The sequence below is a fragment of the Lissotriton vulgaris genome, chromosome 1_1 (genome assembly GCF_964263255.1).
Source record: "Lissotriton vulgaris chromosome 1_1, aLisVul1.2, whole genome shotgun sequence".
Lineage (NCBI taxonomy): Eukaryota > Metazoa > Chordata > Amphibia > Caudata > Salamandridae > Lissotriton > Lissotriton vulgaris.
In genome coordinates, this window is record NC_141685.1 from 504,379,563 (window position 1) to 504,402,202 (window position 22,640).

General features: G+C 47.0%; 1 protein-coding gene across 3 annotated transcripts in view; it reads right to left on the bottom strand.

The window, feature by feature from the left end:
* Window positions 1-22,640, bottom strand: part of ERICH3 (glutamate rich 3) — a 569,740-nt gene that overhangs the window by 338,450 nt on the left and 208,650 nt on the right. For all 3 annotated transcript variants that reach the window (XM_086953866.1, XM_086953868.1, XM_086953865.1), the window contains exons 7-8: window positions 22,152-22,370; window positions 762-942 (exon numbers count right to left, since the gene is read on the bottom strand). In XM_086953866.1, coding sequence (XP_086809992.1) covers window positions 762-942; window positions 22,152-22,370 — 400 coding nt within the window. The remainder of the gene's footprint in view (window positions 1-761; window positions 943-22,151; window positions 22,371-22,640) is intronic.

Here is a 22,640-nt window from a genome sequence, read left to right on the forward strand (position 1 = left end):
CAAATTAAAAGCATTTGAGAGAGGGTATATGGAGAGATGAAGAGCACCATTGGGGAGTGATAGTGAGAGAGACTATGGAGAAACAGGTCACTGGGGTTAGCGGGATGCAACAAAGGTTGTCACATGGGTTCTCCCAATGCTAAAGCTGGCCCTGAGAATAGTCATAGACTGACGTTTTGACGAGCTTGATTTAAACATACCAGACAATGCACACGACGCCACTGGGGTCTTTCACTTGTTAAATTACTGTCTTCCTTGCTGTTGCACCGGCTAGACTCCCTTAGGCAAGGATCACTGGCAGTGCTGTTCTGACATCCACTGACAGAAATGCAAGAAGTTTGTAATGCATATACTTTTTAAATCTACAGGAGGGTTTCACACCAACCCATAAAAAAGGGCTATACTTTTATTCCAAGTTTAGCAAATTTGATTCAATTCACAACAGCATTTTTTCCTTTTTTATTTTTTTTTAACAAAAACTTTAATGGGATTCAAGTCAAAACGAGAAAAGCTACTTTTTGTACTCCCCGGAGGACATTTTTTCCTCTTGATAGATTTGAATCAAAGCTGAAATCACGAAACTAATGTAAATGTGTCAAGCAAGTGTTAAATCTTGTTAACCATGAGTGCAATCACTTTTCCCAACTCTAATATGGGGTACTCAGCGGTCTGATGTTGTAAATAGTGGGATTGTTGACCTACAATTCTTTACCACTACACATGGAATGTCATCTATGTAATTACAATACTAGCATTCTTACCTCCTTCTAGGAGGTTGCCTTTGTAAATACAAAGGTTTTCACCCCCACAGTGCTGCTGGAAAACCTTTATCTCCTCTTTGTAGCCGATATCATCATGAGATAACCGCACACTTTTCCCAAGGTAGAGCATGGTAATAGCCACGTTACTGTGTACATCCGTTTTATGAAACCTGACAGGATCCTAAGTGAAAGAAACAGAAAATAAATTCAGTATGCAGTAAAGAGGAACAAGCAATTACCATCTGACATGTTTATTGCATGTCACTAAACTGAAAAGCCATCCTTAGTGAACAAAACTGACAATGATCTGGATAAATAACATTTTCATATTGAATATAGTTGAATATCACACCTTACATTAAAAACTCCATTTCGAGAATTGCTTCATATGGTACCTTTAAATATAATTCAAAATCGTGAGTATTGATTGTACGATATTATTATATAAAAATTCCAATTCTAGCTTTATTTAATTTGGTATAGTTTGATAAATTTCCTAATACATGTAAATGTGAGGGTCTTGTGAGAGTGAAACATATATTATCCGCAATGCAACCATATGTGTCCATATAAGCGCGAGTGAGGAAACATAATCTGGAGCAATTTCATTTCAAAGCTAATTTCAGAATTTCTATAGTAGGTAGTAATTAAGAGACTTTCCGAAGTGCAACTTAGATGGCCAGCATATGGAACTTTGTTTGATGTACACTTCAATTGATCTTCAGCTTCCACTGGTAATTCTTTTCAAGTTAGGTTCACTTTGATGTATTGGGCTGCACAAAATTTCTGTCCTCAAACATTAAGGGGCCTTCCAAAGCTCAATTCAATACGCGCCTGCATTTCTTGGTATCAATGTTTGTAGCCACAGGCCCCCAGGAGACTTCGGTTTGCTCAACAGGCAAATATGTCCACTTTCTAGATACTGTAGACTACAATTCAAGCATTGCATGTTCTGTATACTTTCCCTGAGTCACAGTCAAAGATTTACAATTTTGTGACAAGAAAAATCGTATATTAGAGGCGACAAGTGTAATTTTGACCGCAATCATGCATAAGTAAAATCAAAATTTCTACTAAAAAAACACAAAAAACATCAACACACACATCTTCAGTGCCTCTTATAGACTGAAATGTTCTACAAAATTACCTGGCTTTGTCTTTGCTTTCCTCATAGCCTCTATTCAAAGTCTACATGTTGTCGCAATAGGGTCTTCGGATAAAAGCGCAAATCCTATCTACCTGAAGATTACTGACAGTTAATATTTGTGTTCATTTTATTGCAAGTACTGACTAAGGATACGCTAAAGTGCTAAAGTGGCTGATTCAGAGGCAAACAACACATACTCGGTTGAAGGTTTATTTAAAGCAGTCACTGGAGGGGGAGATTGTCAGAAGCTGTCAACTGCGGCAGGAGAGGACTATGGCAATATTGCACGAAGGAAAAAAATAGGGTTTCTTGAAACATTCATGACAATTATACCAATGGCTCACTTGTCAGATATGGATAGCCTGGAAAAAAACATACCAGCTAAAGGGACGGTCCATGGAAGAGAATAAAACTGTTTTCTTTACCTGTCTTCCATCTCTGTCCAACAATGGACTTTGTAAAGACGTTGCTTGAAAATGTATTGTATTGTCATTAGTCCAATGGCCCCTTTAAACCATCATAACAAGACTGAGATTACGAGGAAAGGTCTTAATTAAACTGAAGAGATACTTGGAAGGCAGTTCCTAAGAATGTTTATCTATAGTCCACAAAGGTTCCAACATGCAACTGCCATAGGGCCTCAGTAGGCGTCTACAAATTTAAGTTCTGGGGATGAAACAACTACTTTACTACAGTTGGACAACTTGTTCATTTTACCATTCGGACTATAGAGAGATGCTCCATGAGCGGACTATAGAGAGAAACTCCATGAGCCGACTATATAGAGAAGCTCCATGAATGGACAAAGAGAGAAACAATTAATGAGCCAAGTTTAGCAGTTTAAGTAAAACCCAGCTGCACTCCACGAAAATCTGGGCTGCATAAGATTAAAATGCAATTTTAAGTGGATAGGGGGTTGTAAGAAGCCTACTTTGACTCAGCGAGAAGCCTTCACGTCCTTAGCATTACTTGGCTAAATGAGCATGCATTACAAAGATCCCATTTGTGTCTTTGTATAGGGGATACCTGCCTGTTGTTCAGAGGCACTGAATGCTCAGAGTGATAAAGGTTTAACTTATTGATCATTTACAAGTGCGATATCAATGAGTATTCTTAGTATTGCCTCAGCATTATAGTGTTGCTGATTGGGCTTCTCCAATTAATGCATTCAAACAAAATGGAACAATCTAAGCAGGTGAAGGTGTTGACTCTACCAATCCTTACCCCACCTGCGATTTCTTTATTATCTGTTTTTGAATTCTTTATTTATTATCACAAAAGCTGTGGTATTACCTTGAACATGCCTACAAGATATTTGTATTATGATTATAATTTTCAATAATGCTTCTCAGTTAGAAAGCTTTAAATAGAACCTACTGTGCATTAGAAGTAATAGGTGGTACATGCTAACAAATACAAAAACATAAAAGATGACAACATAAAAATAACATGATGACCACAATGAGAGTCTCAATCAATGGAAATTTTAGTTCAATGGGTTTTCAGATCTTGGTCAACCAGGGTCAATACAGAGTGGTTCAAGGGCCAGTACAAATGCACCCAACCAGAACTTCCATTTTGTCCAAGTTTCATTTTAGCCAATAGCTACCCATCCAATCCCAAAACTGTTTCAAACTAAGTGCCGGATTTCGATGTCGGACGGACCTGCGTCCGTCCGATATCGATTGGGAACTGGGACTGACCGACCTCCTGACCGCGGTACCAACCCAGTAATTAGGATGCGACTGAACACTGTTCGGTCGCAGTCCTATTCTTTACAATGGGAGCATGCATTCCGATCGGAATACATGCTCTCATTGTAAAGAGAAGAGGTGCAGTTCATCCCTGCACCCGTGAGAGGTACCTCAAGGTGCCTGACACAGGTTGCAGGGATCAACAGGGGGCACCATAGATGCCCCCCCGGTCACCATCCGGAGGACCGCCATCTAAGGGGGCCCCCCAAGGTTGACTTCCAACAGCCTTTCTGTGTCGGAAAGGCCGGCAGAGAAAGGCTGTCAGAATCAGACATTGTAATCCCTCAGGTTGAAAAAGCAGCCCTTGGGATTACAGGGCTGCTCCGGGAGCAGCCCGTCGGAAACCATTCGGAATTCTAGTTTGGATTCATTTCAGACCAACTCCACCCAAATGGGTCGGTTGGAAATGATTCCAAACTGCTGATTATGATGTCGTAGGAACGGATTCGACTGAAGGTCGGAGCTGTTACCTACGGCATCCTAATCCGCCCCTAAATTGGAGATGTTCTGCTTACAGAACATTACCCCCTAGGTGACAAATAAGCTGGACATTATCAGCAAACACATAAAAAAACATTATGGAAACATAGACGTTTGGGAAGAGTTTCGACATAGATGTGAAATATGGATGGCAACAAGAAGGACACATGGAACACCACACTCAAGATGGATGCGGAAATAAATAAATAAATAAGAAAAGAAACAAGAAAGAGTGACATCTTGCTTGAAAGGAAAGAATTGAACCAGCTAAAAACCAGCCTTGATAATCTGAATTTCTAAAGAAAATTTAACAGGATAGTGTGGTCACAGTTGTGAAACAAGGCTGAACATGACCCACTCAAGGTCAACTCCTACTGACCCCTCTCACTTCTCAACCTATATTGAAAAACCCTATGGAAGAACCTTGACGACAGGATGATCAGAGTACTGCTCCATTTGACACATCAAGATCAATGCTGGTTTGTGCCTGGCTGCAGCACTGTACCCAACATCAGAGGGCTGTTCCACATAGATATTGAGAAAGCCTTCAATTCCTTAGAGTAGAGTTTTCTTTGGGCAGTCCTGTTCACTATGAGGTTTGGTGGTGGCATTAATAAATGGGTGCAGCTTCACTAAGCAGTCACAACAGTTTCAGTCAGGACAGGATTTGTGGTCTCTCATCCTGCTGCTGTTCGTGCCGCCCATGGAGACTTTAGCATGCCATGTTCACCACAATCGGAAAGAGATTGGGGTTCCTATCCGTTGCCACACACTCACTATCTTGCTGACCACACCCGCGCTTGCTGGTTCTAATTGTGGAGCTTTGCAGTTTTGGGGCATACTCAAGCAAGTACATAAATAGGCTAAGTCCTCCTCATCCTGTTGATGGAAGGGGGCGTTGGATCGTTGCCCCCTACAATGGTTCACAGGATCCCATGAAGCACACAACTTTCAATTTCCCTGGGTGTATAGGGACCAACAGGATGTGATCCAGGGTATCCTTGAGAGGGCACTGATAGCATGAACATTGATAGGCATTTGTTGCAGACTGCCACTATCGGTAATGAATCAGGTGGCACTCGCCAAAAAGGTACTGCTACCAAGGCTGAAATATTTATTTACAAAACAACAGGCTGCAAGTTAACTACACTTTTTCCAGGCTCTCTCCTTACTATTGAGAGAATTTGTGTGGGGGGTGAACAGGAGAAGGGTGACCCTCGACGCCTTATCACTTTCTTTAGATAGGGGAAGAGGCACTGGGAGTCCCTGATTTTGAACATAATCTGGTAGCACAGCTCGAGAGTGTGATGGGATGATTCAGCCAAGGCACTTCCTTTGAACTTGTGTATCTATAGAGTGAATCGACTCCTGTGGATGTCTGTGCAAGTGTTTAACAAGAAGTCAGAGCCCTGGCTGCTTCCAGCCCACTGCATGTAGCCTAATATCAACATATATCTTCCTATGGGCGCTCATGTGTTTCACACAACTGGCTAAGAAAAAGGACAGATTTCATTGGACCCTAGTTGGTATAGAGTCAGTGGATCACTTATACGACTATGGTCATCTCATTCCCTTCAATGAAATTTCACTGGAGATTTTACTGTCGCCTGGGCAATTTCTGACTCATGCGGCACTAACCAAATCCATTGCTCGCAGCTGAGGCAGGGCGGGGCTGGGCCACTGACAGAATCGCTAATGCAACAGATATCAACAATGGGGTTTCTTACAATGGCTACATAAGAAGAAAGATTCCGAAAAACTTGACCTCATTGAGGGATAAATGGGAGGGCAACTTACGTGAAATACTTAAAGACTCAGAATGGAACTGAGCTTTGCTGCAGGTACGACATTCCAGAAAAACTAAGGCAGATTCCCTGATACCAACTGAAATACCTGGGTGGGCAGTAGCCCACTATGGTATGCTTGTCCACGAGTGAGCTTGTTGCACTGGGCTGAGTGAAAATTGGGATGTATGTTTGGCTGGTGCTGAGACAGGACAAGTGGTTGCATGTTTACAAAAAGTGACTGTTTAGAAACGGAATGATTTTAGCACACTAGTGCTAGGCTGAATCCTCTTGTGTGCTTATCGTAAAATGCATGAGTATTGTGTTCAGGCTACAGCGGGAACACATGCAAAAGGAAAACAGTTTATGAAGCCAAGAATACCTCTACGATGTTAACTTGTCAAAATAAGTTATTACAAGATAAGTTGGAAACTTACCAGACTGTAGCGGAGAAGGCTGCAGTACGTATTACACAATATAATATAAGAAAAGGAGGGGAAGGGTTAACACGAGAAAAGTGCACTTAGCCATCGCAAAAGTAGGAATTGATTGGGACACAGAAACATGGGATGGAAATATTTGGGATTCTTCAGAATCTTCAGACTCTGGGCGAGAACGTGATGAAGCTAGCTGTCAGGGTGAGCAGGATGATCAAAAGGTTTTTCAGGCGCATATATTAATGGAAGATAAAGGGTGGTCTAAATTATCCACAAGGGGATGAGATGGATTCCATGGAGGATTTTACTCAGCAGGAGATTAATGACTTTCTAGATAGATTCCGACAGAGGCCCGGAGAGGCTTTGCTTACATGGAAGGTATGACTGTTTGATATAGGATTCAGAAAAGGGGGTGGTGATGAACAGAGTGTCTGAATTGAGCAGACCACTCTTACCCAGTCCAAAGATCAGGGCTTGATCCATCACCGTTATTTATCTCACTGCCCCATCCCAGCTCAGAATCTGGCTATATGCAAATCAGTCTGTCCCTGGCCCAGTGCATCATGGGAACAGGGCAGACTAAACTACCAAGCCAATTCTTCACCAGAAAGGAGACACGCTACCAGGGACCGGTTTCTGGCAAAAAACGGTGTTGGATCTAGCCCTGATCTCTTGACTGGGTGAGAGTATTCTGCTTAATTCAGAAACTCTGTCCATCACCACCCCTTGCTGTTAAATATTTTGTCCACCCTAAGCGTGGAAGGGTATACTCAGATGTGAGTCCCTTGCTCATTGCATCATCAGGATTCAAGCAAACCGGGCCGACGACGGCTGAAATGCTAGAAACCGGTCCCCGGGAGCTTGTTTCCTTCCCAGTGTAAGAATTGGCTTGGTAGTTTGGTTTGCCCTGTTCCCACCATGCACTGGGACAGGAACAGACTAATTTGCATATAGCCAGGTTCTGAGCTGGGATGGTGCAGTGAGCTAAAAAACGGTGTTGGATCTAGCCCTGATCTCTTGACTGGGTGAGAGTATTCTGCTAAATTCAGAAACTCTGTCCATCACCACCCCTTGCTGTTAAATATTTTGTCCACCGGAAGGGTATACTCAGATGTGAGTCCCTTGCTCATTGCATCATCAGGATTCAAGCAAACCGGGCCGACGACGGCTGAAATGCTAGAAACCGGTCCCCGAGAGCTTGTTTCCTTCCCAGTGTAAGAATTGGCTTGGTAGTTTGGTTTGCCCTGTTCCCATCATGCACTGGGACAGGAACAGACTAATTTGCATATAGCCAGGTTCTGAGCTGGGATGGTGCAGTGAGCTAAAAAACGGTGTTGGATCTAGCCCTGATCTCTTGACTGGGTTAGAGTATTCTGCTTAATTCAGAAACTCTGTCCATCACCACCCCTTGCTGTTAAATATGTTTGATATAGGTGCATCTGGGGTAATGTTGGATCATGGAGAACCAATGAAATCTTGCACGTTCAGTACTGATCCTACATTGCATGAACAGTTTAGGAATTACAGAGACAATAATCGAACCAGCCTGTTACAATCAGCTGTGGTCGGATGTAGTCATGAATACCCAACACAATCGGACTGGCCAGTGAATAATAAAGCTTGATATACATTAAGAACTGCTATACAGAGGCTTATGGAGGAAGTAATGAAAACTGCAATTTTTCTGGATAATGCACATAAGTTGATGGATGGGATGTTGTCCATGTCAGTGTGAAATAAAATAATCTAGTTGCCCTCCCCCCGCCTGCAAACAGGTTATAATGACCTTGCTAATTAACCAGACTAGTAATAATTTGGCTCATGTGAGTGAGTTGGGAGAGTTGGAGAACTGCATAAAGACTGAACCAGTCTCCAGGTCTGAGACCTATACAGACAATAACAGTCTGACTAGGAAAGATATGTTTATGACTTGTTGGAGGATGAAGTGAGCAGATAGATGGAATAGAGACTAAGAGTCTGAGGGAGATGTATCAGAAGAGAAGGTTGGACAAAAAAAAGAAGGAAGTAGGAAAGTGAATAAACAGAATAAAAATCAAGTCAAGTCAAAGAAAGCCAGAGGAAGAAGAAGAGGAAAAGGAGGGAGGGAGCACTGCCCATTTGAAAATGAAGGGAAGGAGAGACTCAGAAAGTGAATGGCTCAGTGAGAACAGGAGGGAGGAGGAGTTCCCCTGAGAGTATGACAGGTTGTGCCCGGATTTGACCTGGGCAAGGGTTGACAGATTAAAAGCAAATCAGGGAATAGGCGAAGAGCGCGCACAGAAATGGGCTCCCAAGGATAATAGACCTTATGTTGACATAGAAATGTATTGAAATACCGTAATGTTCAGAAGGCCAGAGTTAGAGTAGACACCGGAGCAGAGGCCACTTTGATATAGGGAAATTCAAAAATGTTTGAAGGACAGTATTTCACTATCAAAGGTTTAGGAGGAAAAGAGACACCAGCTTTGCAGACAAAGGTCCAAATGAAAAAAGGGAGAATATCAAAAAGAGAGTACCCTGTATTGATCATGCCCCTCTCTGAATATATTATTGGAATTTACATCTTGAAGGGAATGACTGTATTTGGAGGATGGGCGTTATCAATGTGGATCAAAAAGGTACATTTTGATTGCTGCTGTAAGGGTGGTTCACTTGAAAATTCCTCCAGTGAAGGTGCCCCATGCAACTAAGGTAATTGATTTGGAAAAGTACAGAATTCAAGGGGGGCATGAGGAGATCAGTGCGACCATACAAGACTTGATAGAGGCAGGGGTGGTGATTCCATTCACTACACCCTAGAATAACCCCATGAGGCTTACCGCAAAAGTGACAATAGTTTGTGCATGACTGTTGATTATCACAAATTAAATAAGCACACACCTCCTTTGATTACAGCTGTCCTAGATACCAGTGACTTAACTCAGAAAATACAGAAGCAGTCTAGGACTTGGTATGTGACTATTGATATTGCCAATGCTTTCTTCTCTATACCAATAGCGCCCGAGAACCAAGAGCAATTTGCTTTCTTATGAGCTGGTAGGCACTTCACATACCGATAATTCCTCAGGTGTACTTGCAGGAAGCATTTGGGGTTCACTGATGGCTCAGCCAGGTATGTGGGGGCTAAATGGTACTGGAAAGCGGTGTCATACAATCCTGTGACCAAGAAATTTTTGACTACTACTGGAGAGGGAAAGAGTAGCCAGTTTGCAGAACTATATGCTGTGTGTCGTGGCCCCGTTCTGCCCCGGCTCTGTGCCGTTTGTTGCGGAGGGCCAGCTCGAGGAGCGGTACTTCCTGGTAGCTACTACACTTCCGCCCTGCACCGAAAATCCGCAGGTTAGCGGTCTAGCGCTGCCGAGCCTTTCAACTAATAAACTCCCGCTTCCAGCTCCCAGCCCATTGACATACGCGGCGATCCAGGCTGCGGTTGTGTTGTGTGGTTGTGGATGCTGCCATATACTTAATTTCTCGCTGCTGACTTGAATAGCATGCCTGACTAGCATTTGTAAAATTGTAATTTGCACACTGTGTTTGTTTCTGTCGCTGATTTTAATAGCACACCTGACAATCCTTTTTAAAATTGAAACTGACACTTTGTCTTTGGAAATATTTCTTGCTACTTTTACCTGCACTTTATTTGCCTCGTGGCCCCGTTCCGCCCCGGCTCTGCGCCGTTTGTTGCGGAGGGCCAGCTCGAGGAGCGGTACTTCCTGGAAGCTACTACACTTCCGCCCTGCACCGAAAATCCGCAGGTTAGCGGTCTAGCGCTCCCTCACCACCACTATTTAATGGCGATATGGCGGAAGCGCAGCGGACGAGCGCAGCGGGAGCGCCGACTTCGCGCCGAAGTCGCGCACAAGTCAAGCCCTTCTGCGCCCGTCCGCGGCCGACCAGGCCCAGGGCCCTGTCGTAATGCCCAAATTTACTCTTACTCTTCCTCCGACCTCCTGAGACTCAAATTCTCAGGGCCCATTCCAGCCCGTGCTGCCAGAGCGGCTCAGGCATGTGGCATATTTGTTCCATCGGACTTCTCGGCTCCTGATTCTCTTCCCGACCCCTCCCCCCCACTGCCGCAGACCTCCGCCTCTTTACTAATATACTATCTCAACACCCGTTCCCTTATCCGCCATCAGCTTGAGATCTTCCAACTACTGCATCAGAGCCCCATCGATATTCTTCTCTTAGCAGAAACCTGGATCACTGAAGACTCTGCTCCCGACATTCTTGCAGCAATCCCTATGGGATACTACATTATGCACGCCAACCGGCCCGCTGGGAAGACTGGTGGCGGTGTGGCGGCTATCATCCGCTCTGAACATATTTTCTCCGAGATCACGGTGATTTCTATTCCAAAAACTGAATATTTAGCACTAAAATTCACATCCACTAAGTCGTCTTTTGTCTGTGTTCTCGTATATGGACCCCCGAATATATGCCGCTTTTTCCTCAACTCTTTTGCGATTCCATCGCACAACTAGCAATCAACCATGCTAACATCTTGGTGATTGGCGACTTCAATTACTGGCCTTCCGATGTCCACGAAAGCCAATCGTCGGTGGAATTCACAGACCTTCTAAAAAGCATGAATCTCTCCCAACACGTTCACACCCCTACCCATCATAAAGGTCACATCCTCGACCAAGTCTGGACATCTAACCTTGTCATTTCACCTCCTTCAGTTCTCCCCTGTTCCTGGTCCGACCATTACTTCATTTCCTTTTACCTACATCTGCACACTTTGTGTCCACCCCCCCTGTATTAAGAACCTCACGGCTCGCAACTGGAAAAGAGCCAATCTTCCTGAATTTTATGACTTATTGGCTTCCACTGCACCCACGTTGGCGACCTCAACAGGGGATCAGGCTGACCAACTTGATGAATGGTTACGTCAGGCCAGTGACAAAGCCGCCCCTTTTAAAAAAAATCAAAGCTAAGCGCCCCCACGACGCACAACGATGGTTTACGGACCAACTTAAAGCGGACAAACTTGCCTTGCGGCAAACTGAACGCCGTTGGCGTCGCCACTATGACCCTCAGCTCAAACTCGTTTACACTCAGTCTTTAAAATCCTATAAACAATCGATCCTAGCAGCTAAAACGGCATATTTCTCGCAAAAAGTTTTAGACTCAAATAACAAAACGAAAGACATTTTTTCAATAGTTAACGAGCTCTCCTTGCCGGACAGGGTCACTCCCCAATCCCCGGCCGACTCAATCCCTCTGTGACTCGCTCAACTCCTACTTCATAGAGAAAATTACAACAATAAAAAACAACATCCCGACTCCGGCATCTCCTATTCCTCCTCCTCTTCCCCCCAGGAATATCAGTATCCTGACGGAGTTCCCTCCTATCTCCCTACAAGAATTCGCCGCACTCCTTCACAAAGTCAGCTCGGGATCCCCCAATGACTGCTGCCCCCTGCAGATTCTGAGAGAAGCCTTCCTCGCTGTCCAGGCCCCCCTCTAGCACTACTCAACAGCTCTCTTGCTACCGGGGAGGTCCCTCTCTCCTTCAAACAAGCGGCCGTCTTACCTATCCTAAAGAAACCCAACGCAGATCCCACTATACTCAGCAACTACAGACCCATCTCTCTCCTCCCCTACCTAGGAAAAATTCTGGAGACCTACGTCACCCGCTGCCTGAGCTCTTTCATCGAGAAATCCTCCTTCTTGGACCCTCAACAAGCGGGTTTCAGACCCCTCCACTCCACCGAGGCGGTCATAGTAGCAGTCATGGACACTCTCAGGAAAGGCGCTGACAAAAACATCTCTCAGGCCCTTGTCCTTTTAGATCTCTCGGCGGCATTCGACACGGTCGATCACACCATCCTGATCGACCGTGTCCACAATGCCGGCATTAAGGGAGTGGCCCTTGACTGGCTCAGATCTTTCCTTCACCAGAGATCACAGTCTGTCCATCTTTCTACTTTTTCCGCACCCTACACATCCCTTTCCTGTGGTGTCCCACAGGGCTCTGCACTATCCCCTCTTCTATTTAATTTGTATCACCAACCCCTCCTAGCCTCCCTTCGCAACCCCCTGGTCACAATCTTCAATTACGCGGATGACCTTCAGTTAATTTTCCCCATTGATTCACTTGCTTCTTCCCGTCTTAATTTCCAGTACACTATGTTGACCATAGCAGAGTGGATGTACCACAGCCACTTAAAGCTGAACCCCACCAAAACCGAACTTGTTCTGGTAGGAGGCCCCAATCATCCATGGAATTCCACCTTCTGGCCAACATCCCTGGGGACAGCACCCACTCCTGTGAGTTCAGTCAAAAGCCTGGGGGTGATCATTTCTGAAGATCTTTCAATGAGACCGCATATCAACGCGGTCACCTCTGCCTGTTTCTTCCACCTCAGGCGGAATCGCAAGATCAGTAGGTTTCTCACCAAAGAAGCCCTGATTCAAGTTATCATTGCGCTCATCACCTCCAGGCTCGACTTTGCCAACGTGCTGTACGCGGGAATCCCTGCATGCCACCTTCACCGACTACAGCTGGTGCAGAATCAAGACGCCTGTCTGATTTTCCGCCAGCCCAAACACCAACACGTCACTCCCCTCCTCCGTAGTCTACATTGGCTCCCTATTTCCAAACGGTGTCCCTTCAAACTGGCATGTTCAACCTTCAAGGCCCTCTCGGATGCTGCCCCTGCATTCATCTCTTCGGTCTTGACTCGCCATATCCCCTCTAGAGTCCTCCGCTCAGCATCACTTAATCTCTTTGAGGTCCCCAAATTCAAAAGGAAAAAACACGGTGGTTTGAGCTTTTCTGTCCAGGCCCCCTGCACTTGGAACTCCCTGCCACCCTCACTCCGTCTCTGCCCAAAGTACGACTGCTTCCGCAGACTATTAAAAACCCTGCTCTTCCAATCCGCATATGACTAAACCCTTCCTGCCTGGATCATTGCACCTGTCAACGAGCGCCAAGAAACCGTTGGTGATAGTGCGCGATACAAATAATTTTAACGTAACGTAACGTATCAAGCCTTGAAACAGGAATTGCCAGGAAAGTGTCATATATACATTGACTTGTAGTTCACTGCCAATGGGTTAGCTACGTGGCTTCCCACATGGCATGCCCATAATTGGATGATACATTCAAAGGAATTTTGGCAAGAAATCTGGCAAATGTTACCGAAAGCACAGTTGCCGTGCATCATGTAGATGCTCACTGTCCCACCGACTAACTTGACCGCTGGTTTAATTCCCTCACAGATGGGAAACCAAAAATTTCAGAGACTGAGGTGGCAACCCAAGATTCTGATCTAATTGGAAATGCTAAGTGGGCACATCAGAAGTGCAGACATTTAGGAGAAAGAGCCTAGCAGGTGGACAGAGAATAGAGGAAAACACATTCTCCTAGATTTGATAAAAACTACAAACATGCAATGTCCTATTTATCAGCCTACCCAACACAGACCTGTCCCACAGATGGTGATAGGTCAGCTAGGCAGAGGAAAATTACCAGCACAGATCTGACAGATTGATTACTTGGGCCAATGGTAACTAGTCGAGATGTCAATATGTGTACACATACTCTGCATATTTAATAGCATTTCCATGTAAAGGTGCTACTTAGTTGAACACATTGAAAATGTTAGACTTGTTGATTTCGTGCTATGGAATTCCGCTGCAAATCCAAAGTGGCAATGGGTCTCATTTTAAGGGCAAATTGTTGCAGGATTATAGATAACAACACAATATTGAGTGGGTCTATCACATTCCGTTTACCCACAGGCTGTGGCTTTGATAGTATACACGAATGGATTATTGAAAGATCAAACAGAAAGTGGTCTGATCGGTCATTGAAAAATTGAATAGATCATTTGAATGAAGTGTTACAAATTGAACAATAGACCCTTGGCAGAGACTCCTCTGATGCAGAAGCTAACTTCACCTTTGCAGATTCAGCCTCATGTGGCCACTAATACAATTGAATACTATGAGACAGCTCCTGATGTTGTAATTTAGCAGAGATTAGGTTAAGCATTAACAGAAGACATCTTGTATTTAGAGGCTGTCTTGTCCGTTGTGTGGAATCCATTTTGTATTTACAGCAGCCATTTTGTTTGCCATCTGCTCACTACCTTCCTGTCAACTGCTCTTGAAATCTGCCTAGAGACGAGATATATTTAGCCTCTTCTGCTTCACACATGCTCAGTTGAGCTTACAGCTGTCCCAACTTGTAACTGTCAGGATGTGTCCACCAGAATTAGCTAACTGTCAGCCCTTCCCACTTGTTGCCAGCACACTTTCTGTATGACCTTGTATGTATTTAAAACCAGCATTCTGTACTTGTTCCACCTTCATTTGAGCCCCTGTGTTGGTATAAAAGGACCAAGCTCCTTCCAGTCAGTGTGCTACTTCATGCATTACCGAAGGGTGCTGTGTGAATGTAGTTCCACCTCATAAGGTTTAATAAACTCTGTCTTTTCTATTCCAGTTTCTGTGCCAACTTTTCCCTATTGGTCTGAGGACTCTGTGCAGAGAAGGGTGAATCCCTTGCACTGGTAGGCCTTGCTGAGGCTCACCACCACACCGAAGCTGTGTCTCCGTACTGGGGAACACCAGAGGCTACAGGCCTTGATTTGCATGCTTTGAAACTGTACAGACTTAAACCAAGAGATATAGAACTCATTGAGACAAGAGTAGGAATCCAGATTATCCAAGAGCACTTTGGATTGATCGCCACTCGATCTAGTTTGGCTCTCGAAGGCATTCAAGTGCTGGGAGGGGTGATTGATGCAGACTATCAAGGTGAGATCAAGGTTATCCTTCTGAACAGTGGAGAAGCTGATTTGACAATACTAATAGTGATTATGCCAGTATACGGAGGGATAGTCAATAAGGGGACTACCCCAGCCCTTATCACTGTGTGAAGGGAAGGAGGGTTTGGTTCCTCTGACAAGAATCCAGAGGCTAAAGTGTGGGTAAAATCTCCGAATAGTCCCCCCCGAACAGGCAGAAGTTATTGCAACAGGAAGCACCAATGTCCTGTTAATCATGAAACCAGAGGAAGAGAAGTAGGAACATGTGCCTGCTGATAAAAAAAGGGAGAATTAATAATACGTGTTTGTTCTCTGTTCTTTTAGATCACAGCATGGCGTGTTTGTGCTCGGCTTATGTTCGCTGGAGTGTGTTTGGTTGTGTTCGATTGGGACCGGGGGCGACTGGGAGCCCCTTACTCTGAAACGGCCAGCCGACAATATAGACTGACTCTCCTGGCAGAGGTGATGGCCACCAGGAAAGCAGTCTTAAGAGAAAGAAGATGGAGAGGACAGTTATGAAGCGGATCAAAAGGAGCACACATCAGGTAAGTCAGAACCAGGTTCAAGTCCCACTGGGGCATCACGAAAGGAAGAGGGGGGAACATATGAGTGATGCCCTTCAAGAACCTATTTACAATCGGGGACTTGAACAAAGAAGGCTGATCAGGTAGCCTTAGGAAGGCGGAAAGGGCAGAAAGGTAGCCCTTGATAGTGCCCAGAGCAGAGCCCTGCTGGGCAAGAGAAAGAAGGAAGAGGAGAACCTCAGAAAGGGGGGCAGAGAGTGGATCCGCAGCCTTTTCTGTGCACCATGCCACAAATCTGTTCCACCTGCAGGCGTATACTGACTTTGTGGAGGGACGCCTGGCTGCCAGAATCACATTACAAACTTCAGGAGGCAAGTCAAATGGCCTCAACTGCCGCCGCTCAATCTCGAAGCATGGAGGTGGAGACTGGACAGGTTCGAGTGGAGGACCGTCCCCTGCTGCTGCGACAGAAGGTCTTCCTGAAGAGGCAGACGAATTGGGGGATCGACAGACATGCTGAGTAGCTCGGGATACCAGTATCTTCGTGCCCAGTCCGGAGCCACAAGGATAACTTGGGCCCGGTCGCACCTGATCTTCTTCAGCACTCTCGGCAGAAGTGGTGTAGGCGGAAAGGCGTACAACAGACCGCAGCTCCATTCGCTACGAAAAGCGTCTCGAGCGAGTGCCGCCTTGGAAATTCCAACGCACAGAACTGATGACATTGCGCGTTCTCCTCTGTGGCGAATAGATCTAACCAAGGCTCTCCACACAGCTGAAAGAGGCCTTGTGCCACCACTGAGTTCAGATGCCATTCGTGATCCATCATGCACCGACGGCTGAGTTCGTCCGCCCTGGCGTTCAGGGAACCTGCCAGGTGTTGAACCACCAGGGTCACGCCCTGATGTTCCAGCCACTGCCAGAGGCGCAGAGCCTCCTGGCATAGGGTCCACGACCCCACCCCGCCCTGTTTGTTGCAGTACCACATGGCGTGGTGTTGTCCGTGAACACCTGCACCACACTCCCCCGGACAGAGGGGAGGAATGCCTACAGTGCAAGCCGGATCGCCCGCAGCTCCAGAAGGTTGATGTGGAGCAGGGACTCCACCGGAGACCAGAGTCCTCTGATCTCCGCCTCTCCCATGTGGCCCCCCCAGCCCTGGAGGGACGCGTCCATCACAACTACGTGCTCCGTTGGGGTAGGGAGAGGGATCTGCCGTTGACCCAATCGCGGTCCGTAAACCACCACTGCAACTGTCTTGAAGTGCCCTCCGAGATCAAGATATGGTCGGACTAGTTGCCCTGATGCTGGGCCCACTGAAACTTCAGGTCCTACTGCAGAGCCCGCATCCGCCACCTGGCATGATACACCAAAAGGATGCAGGAGGCCATCAGCCCAAGAAGCCGCAGCGTCAACCTGACCGAGACTCGGGATAACGGCTGAAATATCGGAATCAGAGCCTGAATATCCCGAACCCGCTGTTCGGGAGGATAAACACAAAACTGAGCCGAGTCTAGAACCGCTCCGATGAAGAGGAGCTTCTGAGAGGGACACGGTTTGACTTTGGAACATTGACGGAGAACACCAGCAGGTGCAGGAGGTCGGCCGTAGTCTGGAGGTGGCTGATGACTGTCTGGGGCGAGCCTGCCTTCAACAACCAGTCGTCGAGGTAGGGGACGACTGAAACCTCTAACCTGCGCAGATGAGCTGCGACCACCGCCATCACTTTCGTGAACACCCGTGGGGCGCTGGTAAGGCCGAAGGGGAGCATGGTAAACTGAAAGTGCTCATGGCCTACCGTGAACCGCAGGTAATGCAGGTGGGCCGGAAGGAGGGTGATATGAAAATAAGCGTCCTGCAAGTCCAACGCTACCATCCAGTCTCCTGGGTCCAGGGCAGCTAAGACCTGAGCCAGTGTCAGAATCTTGAAATTTTCCATTCGGAGGAAGCCGTTGACGTTCCGCAGGTCCAAGATAGAGCGTAGGCCCCCTTTGCCCTTCTTGGATAGCAGAAAGTAGTGGGAGTAACAACCACACCCTACTTCTGGCCCAGGAATGTGCTCGATGGCCCCCTTGGCCAAAGGCCGTAACTTCCTCTTGTAGAAGTTTCAAGTGATCCCCTGACACGCGGTGGTACTGCGGTGGCATGGCTGGAGGGGTTGCCTCGAAGGGGAGGGAGTAGCCCCTTCGGACTATTTGCATCACCCACCTGTCCAATGTGACAGTGCACCAGTGGAGGTGGTGATGGAGAAGCCTGCCCCCCACTGGCATCAGATGGGCCTGAAAGCACGGACTAGGAGGGTTTTGAGGCGGATGCTGCAGGGGCGGGTGTAGACTGGCCTCGCCATTGTCCCCGACTGCCGCCACGGCGGTTTCCACGTCTGCCACCACGCTGGATGGTAGTCTGCGGCCCGTGGCTGGCAGGACGTGTGTGGGCGCCCCTTCCTTGGCCACAAAAGGAGCGAAAGGCAGCCGTTTGCTGGCGCTGGGCTGAGAGGCCCAAGGACTTGGCCATAGCCCTGGAGTCCTTAAAGCGCTCAAGCGCATGGTCTGCCTTGTTGCCAAAGAGGCGACGGCCGTCAAACGGCATGTCCATAAGGGTATTTTGGACATCAGCCGAAAAGTTGGCGGACCTCAACTAGGCGTGGCGACGAATCGCCACCGTTGTTTCCTTCGCTCTGCCCTGTGAGTCCGTGGTATCCAGCCCACACCGGATGGAATACTGTGCCGCATCTCGACCCTCCGCAAGGGCTTGGGCGAGTTTAGTCCCCTCCGGACATTGTGGCAGCACGTCCGCGAACGTGTCCCACAGAGAGTGGGTGTAACGGCCCAAGAGGCACGCAGTGTTGACTGACCGCAACCCCACACTCATGGAGGAGAATACCTTTTTACCGTATTGCTCATACCTCTAGGATTGCCGATCGGGGGGAGCCGTCGGGAATGCGGCCTGGGAGTTAGAGGCCTGGTTGACCAGGTTCTCGGGGGTGGGGTGGGTGGACAGGAAGCAAGGGTCACCCGAGGCCAGGCGGTGGCGCCTGGCCACGTTCCTATCTACAGGCGGACCGGTAGCGGGCTTGGACCAAGTGCCCAGAAGAACGTCTGACAAGGCCTCATTAAATGGCAGCAGAGGCTCAGCCGAGCTTGCCTGCGGTTTAAGGACCTCAGTGAGGAGGTTAGTCCTCACGGCCGCGACAGGGAGCTCAAGGCCCAAGGCCTTGGCAGCCCGCGTCAGCACCACGCTATAGGCAGCTCCCTCCTCCGTAGCCACGGTAGGAGGGGAGACAAAACCAGTGTCGGGCGAAGTGTCCGGACCTCTGGCCTCCCCAAGCTCACCTGTCCAGTCCTGAGAAGACTGGCACTCACGTGCCAGAGGGTCCTCGGAACCCTCCCAATCCTCTTTGCCACCCATCTCCTGATACTCAGGGTCAAAAGGATGGGGCCGGGTCATAGAAATAGAAATCTCCCATCGGCGTTGAGTTTGGCGCCGCTCCGACGCCGGACCCGAATCAAGGGTAGGACGAGGGACGACGTCTTCCTGGGACGGCGCCGGAGGTGACACCCTGGTGGTCGGCGCCGTCGAGGTCGTGAGGTCGACCGGCGACGACCCGGATCCGGAGCCGGATCCGGCGGGGTCCTGCGGCGTCGGGACCGAAGTCACCGACGGCGCCGGGGCCGAAGCACCCAACGGCGCCGGGGTCGAAGCACCCAGCCCGCATGGGGACCCAGTTGGGGCCGCTTGGCCCGAAGGCGCTGCGGAACCCAACGGAGGAGTGAGTGACCTCATGGCTGTGAGGAACGCCTTGATCTCCTCCGGCATCGCGTTCTGCCCAGGGACCGGCGGGTATGGAGCAGGCTGTGATGCCTGCGGCTCCGATGGAGCCGGAGGGGCGGTGTCGCCCGAACCCCCAGCCGCGTCGTGCGAGCGTCGGGGGGAGTCAGAAGTGTGATGACGCCTCTTCGACTTCTTGTGCCTCTTATATGAGGACTTCAAGCCCGAAGACTGGTGACAACTCCCGGAGCTATGATGACTCCGACCCCGCGACCGGTTCCTCGACCTCCTCGCGAACCGGGACCTCAAGCGGCACAGGGACGTCTGCCGGAGCTCGAGTCGCTTGCGGGATCGCTCCCGTCTAGCTTTGGACGTCAGGGCCAGGCAGTCGGAGCAGGACTTGTCGTCGTGGTCGGGGCCCAGACAGTGAAGGGGGTCGGTAACCGACATAAGTCGGTTGCAGTCGACGCAGGGTTTGAACCCGGGCATCCCTACCGGCACCGTCAGAGTCGATAGACTTCGAAAAAATATCAAAAAGGATCGAAAAAGTTAGTCAAAAATTGACTAAGGGTTCCACTTTTTCCAGACCTGTGCTTGCTGGCGCGGCAAAAAGAAGAACTGACGTCAGCGCGCGAGGAGGGCATCTAAGTACTCCGGCGACGTCATCCTGGCGCCAACGACGCCGCCGACGGACGCGGAGCCGCAGACGATGTCTAGCGACACGCAAGTGTACTGCTACGCAAAAGTTTCCGTATACAGTCTGACGCCTGGGGATATTCTAAGGTAAGGAATCTAATACTAACCTGTTTCTTTCAGATACATCTTTGCAGATGTCTTGGTTTTGAATAACTGGTGAGGTAAGCTCAAACCACTTGCATTATTGATGTATATTTTAATTACATGTTTGTTTTTTTACTGGTATCAAAGTCGAAAAATACAAAATATATATTTTTTTTAAACATAATAGGGGAGTAAAGTGAGCAAGAGTTATTCTGCTGAGGGCATTCATAATCTGCAGAGCAATGAAGTTTTGGCAGATTGGAAAAGTTTCAGGGTGATGTAGGGAGGATAGCTAGAGAGGAGCAGGTTGTCAGAGGGACGAGCAATGTGTTAAAGAGGCAAGGGTGTGAATATGAGTGCCACGAAGCACATCATTTTATTCTTGATCTTGTTTTAAAAGAAAGGGAAAGCCTTTTTAAGTGGTCTTCGAGAATGTAGTGATGGGTAGATATGCGGGACATTTGACTGAAGGAAGGATGTTTAGGAGCTGAAAGGCATGGCTTTGAATGGAAAAATTAGCAAATGGAAATATAATAATTTGTAAAGTCAAGGGCAGAGGGGAGAGTGGAGGGCTTTACCGAGCCAGAAGTAGGGTTTCTCTGGGATTTTTCACCAATGTAGTTTAATCTCAGGACCAAAAAGGAATCAGGTCATCTATTTTCTGATACATTAAGGAGGGAATAAGCTTCAGCACTGTCACAAGTAGAATGACAGCGGGAAAAAGTGAGGGGATTGTTAACACATACATGTTGAAACACAGTCTAGTCTAGCAATAGAGGATTCCACAGAGGCTAAACAATATGTTCAGGCCAGTGGTCAATGAGCCAAGATCACAGGTTCCATGACTGAGTCACAGAACAATACAAGAAGAAAAATACACTGAGAGAGGGCTGGACTTTAAATAGAGAAGTGACTACATTTCAAAATAATTTAGACTACGAATCTCTTTCAGGATAATTAGGACTATGATGGGTTTAGCTATGAATTGGTTAAGGAAAAACGTCTAGGTTTACACGTTTGCAAACAATCATTTAAGTTACTGACATGAAGTACACAGGTTTTGCAAAATATCTGCATGCACCAATTTAAACTAAAATATTAGCCTTGATCTGGAACTACATGGTGCTCTGTAATAGAGGCCGTTTCCTGAAAGACTCCAGTTTATAACTGATCTAGGCCCAGTCAATTGCAGAACGTCCGCAGTTGGCCAGCATCCAGAGATGTTAGGTAAACAATGTGTTAACTCAGCCAGGGGTATGCCTAAAATGCTAAATTGTAAGAGCTGTTTCCCTTATTTAGTAGATGGAGTGAGTATGTCACCAAATGCACTGTCAAACTTTCTTCACACAGCTCAGATTAAAGTAGGATAATCTGACACCTAGTAGAAAGTAGTATTTTATAGACCGTAGTGTCTTGAATAACAGTTAAAAGTTTGCAAAGTATTGAAAAAAAGGGATTTCCCACATGAATGTTGTTGCCTCGGACAGAGTAAAGTAAAGGTTTCTCTTGTATCAAAGAGGCAACGGACAAGAGAAATTGAAGAATAAAAAGCTGGACAAATAGAAATGTAAAAATAACCTAAATCAATGTTGTTGTTTTTTACTTAGTAAGCAATGCAATGTCCATTGGTATTATCTTCCACTATCTGGGACGCCATTATATTTTGCACAACACGAATAGGCAAACAAATATAAATAAAAACAGCAAAATAAGGGTAGGTTAAAACACAGAGCTTGACTCCCCGAAACGAAGACTTGTTCCTGTTACCTCGGCCACCTAAGAGGAGCACTGCAGATTTCAGAAATTTCAGCGTGTACTGTACCAAGGAGAGATGGACACCACAATTATTTTACACATTTGCAGCAAAACTTCACACAGAAGATCTGTCTTTTGGAATGAGTGTGTCTTCCTACAGAGATGTTGCTGTATAATACTCTACCTTCATTGAAAGTTGATCGAGGTCCTGTGGTGCAGTAGTCGGGCGGAAGCGCCTTCCTCTCGATGTCCCACTTCTCGTCATATTTGGGTTCCTACTGCTCTTTTTTGGTGGCGGAGGGACAGGCGTGACATAATTATTAATAACAGGAAGTCGGTATGGAGATATTCCAGAGGTCTGGTCACTTGCTGCACTGATGAACTTCAGTAAGTCTTTGTCCACCTGTAATTATAGGGATACCGGCAATGAGTTGTAGACCTTCCTTGTCACAAAATCTTAGTACACTTGCAAGTCTGTGTGTGGGCATCAGAAGGCCAGATTTGCCACATCAGAAAGCCAGGTTAGAATTTATAAAAGTAGTCCGACAGTTTAGATATCTACATCGGTAACTAGTTAGTGCTGCACCCCAAATAGAGTTGGAGCCTGTCAAACGTCATGCAAATGGCTAGAAGTGCTCAGAATGAAAGAATTTTGACAGATGACACCATTCTG